Source organism: Dreissena polymorpha, chromosome 4 (genome assembly GCF_020536995.1).
Source record: "Dreissena polymorpha isolate Duluth1 chromosome 4, UMN_Dpol_1.0, whole genome shotgun sequence".
NCBI lineage: Eukaryota > Metazoa > Mollusca > Bivalvia > Myida > Dreissenidae > Dreissena > Dreissena polymorpha.
In genome coordinates this window covers 118,055,985-118,067,477 of record NC_068358.1, presented here as the reverse complement: position 1 = coordinate 118,067,477, position 11,493 = coordinate 118,055,985, and the positions used below count along the sequence as shown (strand labels likewise).

Genomic DNA, 11,493 nt, shown 5'->3' with positions numbered 1-11,493 from the left:
ATTACAATGTCGCTCGTTGCACACAAGCTTCGCTCTATAGAAATTCACGTAAAATTCATTTATCAATGAGTTTTGTATTGTTGAACGCCTGTTTTGTTGAAATGACATCGTGTCCGACATTATTTTTGTTGGTGTCAGGCGTGCATTGAAGCTCCCGCGGCCCGTCCTTCGGGTACCAAACTAGCATATAGATCAGCCGTTCTCAATTGGTGTAGTGTAACCCTTTTGTAAAATAAATTTGTTGTCATAAACAATATCGAAAACACGTGAATTAACAATTAAATGTCAATAACTTCACTGGTTTAAACAATGAGTACGCAAAAAGGAAACACGAAAAAAAATGGCCCACCCAAATACCAAAATCGACATGGTTTCAAAAATGTTTATCATGACACTAGCAAGCAGACACAGAAGATCGTAAATACCGAAGTGGCTGGGGTTTGTAAAAGATGCAAAGATGTCATTGACTGGAAAATAAAGTATAAGAAGTACAAGCCGTTGTCACAAGCCAAAACGTGGTAATTATCGATGTAAAATCCCTCGAAATTACACAACACTGGTTCGTCTTTAAACCATTTTTTTATATACAAACAATCATTTCTTACTGTAGGCCATGAAATACCCGGTGCGCTTGTTTTCACAAGTTGTCTTATTTCGGGATCATATTATACAAATTTACCAAATCAATACAGTTTTGAGTACTCCATGCCTTCTTTATTTTGTACTCACTGATTTGCCTGATAATGTGTATTGATTTTATTACCCAATCAAGCCACAAAAATTCCATGCTCTGTGTAGAAAAACAATCAACATTTAGATATATAAGAACATGTCATCTGTCAATGATTGTGTTAGATCTTCTTGAATTCTCTTATGGTTACATACGTACAGTTCAGCGTTCTTCCTGATTAAACAATAATAAGTCTCAAGTTTGTCTATATAAAATCGAATTAAATCGACCTAATACAACATAACAAACACAAAACCTGTTACCATTGATATTAATTTGAGTGTTCTTTGTTGATGAATTCTCAAAACAAAAAGTTGATAAAAGGAGGTTCCTTAGAAAGTCGGTTTATTATGATTGGTTGATTAGACACAAGATTTATCTCGCTGATGATTTCGAAGATAATCAATAGCTTATTTTCGAATACGAAATACCGGGCTTTTTCCATTGCAAAAACTTATATTACACATTTACATGAACCATTGACGTGTTTGAAACTTAAGATTATTATCATGAGCATATCACATCACGCAAGTTGTTTTAATTTGCTCCAGGGCCAAAACACCCTTTTTGGGGAAGGGGCCTCAGCCTTTTTTTAGGGAAAAAATAGTGCAATTTTTTTCTTATTTGGGGAAAATAAGAAATTTGTATTTCATTTGGATAATGGATTTGATACATGAAATAAATAATATTGGGTAGCCACAAAGTTCGGAACGTTAAATAATTGGGCAAAAAAAAAAGGTGTTTTAGATCTCAATACACTTCAACACCGTTTTTTCGAACACCAATAATCCGAAGTCACCGTTATTTCGAAGTATTTTTCGGGTCCCGATTTTGGTTCTTCTTTGTTAAATGTAAAATTTCATTGTTAATCCAAACTTTATTAAACCGAAGAAATCCTTAATTCGAAGTGATTCTGTCGGTCCCAACAATAAAATTCGCACCTAATTATCAATCTTTAATCCGAAGTCAAAACTGCAAAACACTAAGCGTAAGTTCACACCTTTGTATTAAGCAGATAATTACACTTTGTCGTCTGCGCGTAGCAAATAGCAGATGAATTTGGTGTTCCCGCAAACACACTGTCAACATGGCTCTAACAAGGTTCTGATACTTTGTGCTATTGATTATATTTTATTTGTTCTGTAATTAGAGGAAAATAAAAAAGAAGAAAAATAATCGTTTTATTCCTCCGTTAGTAGCAATCTATTGCTATCTGACTAGTTTACGTTTTTAAGAGAAACAATTATTGATAGTAGCGTGTAACCAAACCATGCCAAGTCCATAGCGTTTTATTTTTAGAGAATCAAAGAAGTCTTCTGTCATATGTTTATTTCAAGTTATCATTAATACGAAGTTTTTTTAACGGTCCCGAGGACTTCGTAATATCGGTGTTGAAGTGTATTTGCTTTTAATAATTCTATCTGATTTCATTCATCATATAACTGTTACTGATTTCATTCATCATATAACTGTAACAGATTTCATCCATCATATAACTGTAACTAATTTCATCCATCATATAACTGTAACTATTTCATTCATAATGAAACTGTATAACAGAGGATTTTACTGTGCCTGAAGTTAATTTAATTAAGATTGTTTCCCTTTAAACTCATCAATTAGTGCGTGAAAATTTCCATCTGTGAAAGACTCAACGGTGCAAGACTCAACGGTGCCACTCAATAAGTAAATCCTCATCAAGGCTTCTATGGCTCATGCTGGTTCTCAATATGGTACATGTGTCATTAATGACAGAAAACCCTCTCTAAACAACTGCGGTGGACTGCGGAATAAGTAGGGCCAACTCGTACAACTTGGCAACCCGTGGGAAGCAGGTCCTGATGACTTCCACATGACTGAACATATTTTAAGTCGTAATAGCCTTTTAATGTAATCTATGTATAGCTTTTGAATTCGGCTCATTGGGAAAAAGAAACAAAATAGGTGTTTTAAATTTCAATATTTGCATTTAATAATTCTATCTGATTTCATTCATCATATAACTGTAAACTGTAACAAATGGATTGGTCACGAATAACATCATACTTCGCGATGTAAGCACAACTAAATCGATCAACACGCATACCGCCTCTAGGAGAGTAATACGGGAGGTAATGAAAGGCATATTCAACCAATACGAATACCCCCCATTTTCACTTTTATACGAAGTTTAGATATTATTTGGGGGGAAATTTTTCCAGCATTGGGGAAAATTTTGGTCAAATTAGGGGAAAAAAGTAGTTACTTCGGTTGGGGAAGCGGCCGATATTCGGCTTCTTCAAAGAAAGGTTTTTTGGCCCTGTGCGCATTGGTGATATACATATATATATATATGCTGTGTCTGTGTTTATTTATGCCAGAAAATAGTTTATGTTGCTAATATTACCGATTAAAGTACCGCCCATATTCCGGGATACTTGACATGAAATTTGACATGTAACCAGTTTCAACTCTAAGTGACCCGGAAGGTCAATAGCTGGGAGTTGGATTATTGCAACTAATGATTGTGTAGGCCAATAAATATATTGAAGAAGCATACACATTAAAATAATAAAGATTATCCTGGAAACAAGACTTGTTGGAAACAATGGAAATAACAATATGTATAATTACAAGAATTAAAAACAAAAAAAAAACTAATGAAAACCAAGCCAACTTACAAAAATGACACAAAAGATAAACAATTTTCATCATTAACATAAAAACAAATGTTACTTTATTTTCAAGAAATTTGATTTCATTTTTTTGCAGATTTTCAGAAAATCACTTGTAGAGCTACATGTTGCATAGATATGTATAATCCCTTCTCTCATGCTCACAACATCTAAATTTACTTGTAGTTGTCGGTTGTCATTTTAATAGAATATGAACAGTACATGACATGCACACGTCAAGTCAGGTGATTTACGCATTTTCAGTGTGAAAAACCTGGTCAAGATTTGACATCTATTTCAGAAAATCTTTAAATAGTCACATATGCCAATTGAACTGTGTGATAGTGTGTGTGTTTATAAAATTATTGTCAAAATTTGCCCAGACTTTGCTTTTTAAAATGGAATTTGTTAACAGGGCTATAGATAACTTTTGGGGTATATTGGGTAATTCACCCCCTATTTTTGACAACAATAGGGTTTTTGTAAATTCAATAGAGTTTTAGCAAAAAAATTCACCCACCTAGTTATGAGCTTAATTGTGTTTTTCAACCCCGGTTTTTTAACTCAATTGGGTAATTTAGGGAATGACATATATACATGTAATATAATAAGAATCTACTAAGGTTACTATATTATTTATACAAATGGCATTGAAAAATGTACCTGTACATAACACAACAAACAATTACTGAATTTCTGATCAAAGTTCTTTCATTTTTGCATTTAATAAGACCGAGTTCGAGAAAATCGCTGCATAATTGATTAAGTTATGGATGTTCAAAGTGATGCACCCTGTTTTCAGGTTATTTTGAGTTGAATACCTTAAAAATGAAATTAGAAATCAGACGGGTCTACGAATAATTACAATAATACCCTAAATATTGATAATCGCTGGAAAGACTGCCTTCTTTTGTTCATAGGACTGCATATAAACTATCAGGTACATTTTTGTACGAAAAGTAACATGTCTTATAAATACGCCAGGTGTTTGTAAGAATCGCGTTTAGTGACGCAAGTTTTTTTTTTTACGGAATTATGTTATTAAATTTATATTTGTGTTTTTGTGCGCTTTATTTTGAATTTAATTATGTTTTTAACCAGGTTTTCCGAAGGAAAAAACTGGTTATTAGATTGGCGAATGCGGGCGGGCTGGCTGGCGGGCTGGCTGGCTTGCGGGCTGGCGGGCTGGCAGAATAAGCTTGTCCGGGCCATAACTATGTCGTTCATTGTCAGATTTTAAAATCATTTGGCACATTTGTTCACCATCATTGGACGGTGTGTCGCGCGAAATAATTACGTCGATATCTCCAAGGTCAAGGTCACACTTTGAGTTCAAAGGTCAAAAATGGCCATAAATGAGCTTGTCCGAGCCATAACTATGTTGTTCATCGTCAGATTTTAAAATCATTTGGCACATTTGTTCACCATCATTGGACGGTGTGTCGCGCGAAATAATTACGTCGATATCTCCAAGGTCAAGGTCACACTTTGAGTTCAAAGGTCAAAAATGGCCATAAATGAGCTTGTCCTGGCCATAACTATGTCATTCATTGTGAGATTTTAAAATCATTTGGCACATTTGTTCACCATCATGGGACGGTGTGTCCCACGAAAGAATCACGTCAATATCTCCAATGTCAAGGTCGCCACGACTAAAAATAGATTTAAAAAAAAAAAAAAACTTACAAAGGGGGTTAATTTTTTTTGGTCATTTCAAAAGTTCAGTTTGAGTTTTCTCCCTTTATCAGATTTTTTTTTCACAATGAAAACCTGGTTTTGTGACAATTTTGTCCCTTGTTGGTTATTTTTATTGCGTAATAACACAAATACGCTTGTTATCTATAGCCCTTCGTTAATATACTGTACTATACCCGATAATCATGTAATGTATAGAGATAGAGAAAGTAGTACATGTAATTATGCACTAATAGTTAGAGTTGGTTGTATACGCATTTATTTGGGAATCAATCGAGTGAGGATTATACCTATCAAAGACTTTATGACTGTGTTTTTTTCTCTAAGACTCATAATAAAGCCCTTCCATGCTTTAAATTTAAAATGAAATTAATGTAGGGAGGGGGGTGGGGTCTCCTCCTGAACCCAACTCTATTAACCCATTTATGCCTAGCGTCTAGAAAAAAGGCCTTAGCAAACAGCGTAGACCAAGATGAGACACCGCATGATGCGGCGTCTCATCAGGGTCTGCGCTGTTTGCTTATAGGAATTTCTGTAAGAAATATTCTAAAAATAGAAATAAATATACTAGACATCCCTAATTTGAGAAATAAATTGATCCAATTTAGCAGGATGGGAGAGTCCACTAGGCATAAATGGGTTAAGGTCTTGGGCCATCCGAAAAAAATCACTGTGGAAAGCACAATATTAATCATAGAAAGTCACTTATTATAATTTATATGTTAAGTCCTGTATCAATTATGAATATCGGCTCAGTACAAGTAAACCCATGATTGCCCAGTTGCTGATATTTTAGTGCAACATGCAGACAGAAGACAGTTAAGAAGGCCTACCTGGTGTATTGTCAGTCATGTAGCGCTGTGTCTGGCAAGTGTGCAAAATGTGGTGAGAGTACAGATATAGTTCAAAAGTAAGTAACAGATACTCTTAGACATTGAATTTTACATTTGCATTAGAATACGAAATCAATTAATAAAGATTACTCAATTGTGTTGATTTCAGTGAAAAATCATAGAAATATAATTATGAGATTGGTGATAAAAGATAGTGCATCAGTTTCTGCAGTAATGACTATAATACATTTTTACTGTTACTTGAATCTTATGATGCTTTTGTATGTTTTGTTTTTGCTTGTGTAAAATTCAAAAGTTTACATTGACAATATAACTGATAAGATTATTCACCCAAATTTAAACAAGTAGTTAAGTTAAGAAAACCAAGAGTGTGAAATGATAAAACATTATTATGCTCCCCGGTATATGGCGTATAGCAATTGGACTGTCCATCCGGCAGTCCGTTTTCCGGAGGTCTTTCAGATATTGAGCTGATTTTTATGCCCACTTTCAAGAAAAGGGGGTATATAAATTTCGCACTGTCCGTAAGTCTGTTACACTTTTCGTGTCCGCTCTCTATTTCAAATAGTTTTCATCTGATCTTAACGAAACTTGGCCAGAAGTTGTATCTAGACAATATCTAGGTCAAGTTCAAATATGGGTCATGCCGGGTCAAAAACTTGGTCAAGGGGTCGAAAAAACAAATCCACAGGAAATAATAAGCTTTACATTGTGTTGTAAATGGACATAATTATCTGACCTGCCAAATTATATATTTTTGTTAAATAAATCAAAGTGGCGCAGTAGGCAGCATTGTGTTTCTGTCAAACACATTGTGGTAAAAGGTCAAGGTCATCCTTTAAGGTCTATGGTCAAAAATACAAATCCAAGCGAAGTAATAAGCTTTAAAGGGAGATAATTATTCAATATTGAACATAGCAACTTTATATTTGGCATGTATGTGTATCTCATGGAGCTGCACATTTTAAGTGGTGAATCTACAGTTACGGTAGTGACTTTTAATTATTTGCTACTAAAAATAAAGATTTGTTAGAGACAATTATTTTCAAGGGAAGTAATTTATATTATTATGAATCTCAGATTATATATTTCCTTACCAAGAATTTAAGTTCTTTTCACAGTTACTGTACTGATTTTATATTTTGATTATTTATAACTCAAATGATTGATTTGTCAACGTTTTTTTTTAAATGATTTGATTATCATTTCTTTCCTGTACTAATTTGTGAATGATAGGGTTCATTACATACCTGTGGACGAATGTCCATAGATACATGATAAACTCTGGCTATGATCTCTTTGATAAACCACAGGCCTTTGCTGTCTACAGACCCCCCCCCCTGGTTGGATTGGACAAAATCCAAGGGAAGTAATAAGCTTTAAAGGGAGATGATTTCTATACCTGCCAAATGATAAATTGAAATTTTACTTTAAAGCGGCGCATTAGGGGGCATTGTGTTTCTGACGAACACATCTCTTGTTGGTAAGTGAGTACCTTCATCAACTACAGATAAAGCGTGAGTTTCATTCCAGTCCTTTGTTTTTTGGCAAAGTTATGGGCCTTGGACTTATAAGTTTTCTTTATAATGTTTTTTTGGAGTTTTTTTAGCTCATCTATTTTTGAAAAAAAATTATGAGCTATTGTCATCACCTTGGCGTCGGCGTTGGCGTCGGCGTTGGCGTCGGCGTCCGGTTAAGTTTTGCGTTTAGGTCCACTTTTCTCAGAAAGTATCAATGCTATTGCATTCAAACTTGGTACACTTACTTACTATCATGAGGGGACTGGGCATACAAAGTTAGATAACTCTGGCGTGCATTTTGACAGTATTATGTGCCCTTTTTATACTTAGAAAATTGAAAATTTGGTTAAGTTTTGTGTTTCGGTCCACTTTATTCCTACAGTTTCAAAGCTATTGCTTTCATACTTGAAACACTTATTAACTATCATAAGGGGACTGTGCAGGCAAAGTTATGTAACTCTGACTGGCATTTGGACTGAATTATGTGCCCTATATACTTAGAAAATTGAAAATTTGGTTAAGTTTTGTGTTTTGGTCCACTTTACCCCTAAAGTATCATAGATATTTCTTTCATACTTGGAACACTCGCAAACTATCATGAGGGTACAGTAAAAGGACAAGTAGCATAACTCTGGTTGTCATTTTTACGGAATTATGGCCCTTTTTTGACTTAGTAACTTTGAATATAGAATATTGATGTCTGGTACTAGTAGATGAACTATAGCTTGCTTTTTCAGAGCTAGCAAGTCTTGTAGTCTGGTACTAGTACTTAAGTAGCTGAACTATAGCTTGATGTTTCAGACTGAGCATGTCTCATTGTCTGGTACTGGTAGCTAAAATATAGCTTGCTGTTTCAGACCTATCAAGTCTGAATGTCTGGTACTGGTAGCTGAACTATTGCTTGCTGTTTCAGACCTATCAAGTCTGAATGTCTGGTACTGGTAGCTGAACTATAGCTTGCTGTTTCAGACCTTTCAAGTCTGAATGTCTGGTACTAGTAGCTGAACTATAGCTTGCTGTTTCAGACCTAGCAAGTCTTGATGTCTAGTACTGGTAGCTGAACTATAGCGTACTGTTTCAGACCTAGCAAGTCTTGATGTCTAGTACTAGTATCTGAACTATAGCTTGCTGTTTCAGACCTAGCAAGTCTTGATGTCTAGTACTAGTAGCTGAACTATAGCTTGCTGTTTCAGACTTAGCAAGTCTTGATGTCTAGTACTAGTAGCTGAACTATAGCTTACTGTTTCAGACCTAGCAAGTCTTGATGTCTAGTACTAGTAGCTGAACTATAGCTTGCTGTTTCAGACCTAGCAAGTCTTGATGTCTAGTACTAGTAGCTGAACTATAGCTTGCTGTTTCAGACCTAGCAAGTCTTGATGTCTTGTACTGGTAGCTGAACTATAGCTTACTGTTTCAGACCTAGCAAGTCTTGATGTCTAGTACTAGTAACTGAACTATAGCTTGCTGTTTCAGACCTAGCAAGTCTTGATGTCTAGTACTGGTAGCTGAACTATAGCTTGCTGTTTCAGACCTAGCAAGTCACCTGCAGAGGCTGCTTCTGATGACAGAGATTTGCAGTTTGAACTTGAACAACTGCCAGAAAGAAAACGCAGTATGTAGCCCGTGTTGTTACATGTTTCTTTTAGAGATAATGTAAGTTACCTTGGTGATACAGTCATACTAAATTATCTGTCCGTAAAAGATGCTACTTCACTTGTCATACTAATGTATCATATTTCTTAATAGTATGTGACATGAAACTGAATAGTTGTGGGGTACAAATACATTGTAACAGGAAGTTGTTTTTTGTACATTTGGGAACAAAATCAATACTTAATTGATAATTAATGCATTAACTGTTTACATTTAATTGCTTTGATTGACAGGAACATTCCTTAGAAACCAGGAAAAAGGCTTGCTATCTGATACAGATGCCTTCAATAAGCTTCCAGCAAGCAGCAAAGATGAGAGTGACAACAATGAGGATTCAGACAGCAACGGGGATTCAGACAACAGTGAGGACTTAGACAACAGTGAGGATTCAGGTTGTGGTGAAACTAGCATCAAATCTGGGGGTCTTTCCGACAGAGTGGAACAGCGAGTGATGGAGACTAATAGAGATTTGGATGCTGGTACATGTCAGTCTGATTCACTTGACATGCACTTGAAGGTTGACATATCTGAGACCAATAATGATATGCGGAAAATGAACATTTTAGAACCTGGACAGTGTTAATAATTATGATTTAAGCTGTATAACAGTTTACTGTAAATATCTGTAAACTACAAATTATGGAGTTTTTATAAAATGTTGAATTGCAATCTATAGAATGTTTACAAGTACTTGCAATCGGTCATGCAAAAATGTCGAGGGAGCTTGCTCAAGCTGTGTAATTCTTCAGGAAGAGCTGTACAGAGTTGAAGTAATGTTTGCTTGTTTGGCAATATTGTTCTAATTTACCAGAAAGTTTTGTTTCTTGGTCTTCTGAATGAATCTATTAGCAATTTGAAAACAAAAAACATGTACAGTACACAGTAAAAACTCTTCACGACAACCCCGTCATTACAACCAATTCACTGTGACAAGCACCATTATTAGCTCACCTGAGCACAATGAGCTCATGGTGAGCTTTTGTGATCGCCTTTTGTCCGTTGTGCCTTGTCAACATTTGCCTTGTTTACACTTCAGAGGCCACATTTATTGCCTGATCTTCATGAAATTAGGGGGCTGGGAATATATCCGTATATGGCTATAGTAAATTTATCCTTATATGGCTATAGTAAAACCTTGTTAGCAACCCAAAAAAGTTACATTTATAGTTCATGAAACTTGGTCAGAACATTTGTTCTAATGATATCTTGGGCTGCACAGAACAGATCTGTTCCTTTGTATCTCAGGTGAGCGACTTTGGACATTTCAGGCCCTCTTGTTTAGTCCTGATTTGTCCTTCTTTATTTCCATGGTTGTTACACTCATCTGTCCGACCAACCTGCTTGATGCCATTTCTACCACTTAAATCGGTATTAATAAAAGAAATTTCTCTACTGCACACCTCCAAATGACCAGTAAATTTAACACCTTACTATTTTGGTGTTTGTGTTTCTATTGGGTTTTCGTGTTTGTGTTTCTTTTTGGTTTTCAAACAAACTCATTGTTACCCAATTAAAGAAAACAGTATTTTGCATATACTGCAAGATGTAAGATTTGGGGCCCTTGTTTTTAGCTCACCTGAGCGATAGCTCGAGGTGAGCTATTGTGATCACTCAGCGTCCGGCGTCCGTCCGTCCGTCCGTATACAAATTTGTAAACATCTTCTTCTACTAAACCATTGAGCCAATTTCAACTAAATTTCATGTGGAGCATCCCTAGGTCATGGGACAAAAGAATTGTTAAAAAAAATTTGATCACATAACCAAGATGGCCGCCATGACCATATATGGTAAAAACCTTAAAAAATCTTCTTGTCAGAAACCGCTCATCAGATTTTCAAAACATTTCACAGGGATGACCTTTGAGGGCTCCCCTGAAAAAGTTGTTCAAAGAAATTTGATTCGTCAAAAAACATGGCCGCAGGAGCTCGTTGAACTTTGCATGTTTATTCGTTTTTGCCTATTTTGTGAAAACTTTCAAAAATCTTCCACATTTTTTGTCCGATCCTTTCCAAATTTGCACAGTGTCTTTATATCAATGAGGACACAAACCCTACAAAAAATGAGCATTATTGGTCCATGAAGTACAGAATTACCTCCCCTTGAATTGAGAAAATGGTGTTTATGCAATAAAATCCAATTTTTTCATCCAATTCTTTCCAAACTTGTAAGGATTTAGCATGGTTCAAACAAAGGAAACAACTACGGTTTATGCATGTTCTTTTTATTACAGATTTGCCTCCCTTTAATTCATTCAAAATCTCATTTTACAGCAGAGATTCCAAATCTGACCTGTAAATGAGCCCCATATTTACTGCTGGTGCTATGTTACCTTTTCCCATTTGATCATTCTTAAGTATTGGTCTTGTAATGCTGCTACTGCAACTGCT

General features: G+C 35.5%; 1 protein-coding gene across 1 annotated transcript; it reads left to right on the top strand.

The window, feature by feature from the left end:
- Positions 1 to 229: 229 nt before the first annotated feature.
- Positions 230 to 10,539, top strand: LOC127879636 (uncharacterized protein C9orf85 homolog). Its single transcript, XM_052426610.1, has 4 exons — positions 230 to 518; positions 5,876 to 5,989; positions 8,983 to 9,065; positions 9,340 to 10,539. The coding sequence occupies exons 1-4, from the start codon at positions 310 to 312 to the stop codon at positions 9,687 to 9,689; spliced, it is 756 nt and encodes a 251-aa protein (XP_052282570.1). The 5' UTR covers positions 230 to 309; the 3' UTR covers positions 9,690 to 10,539.
- Positions 10,540 to 11,493: the final 954 nt, after the last annotated feature.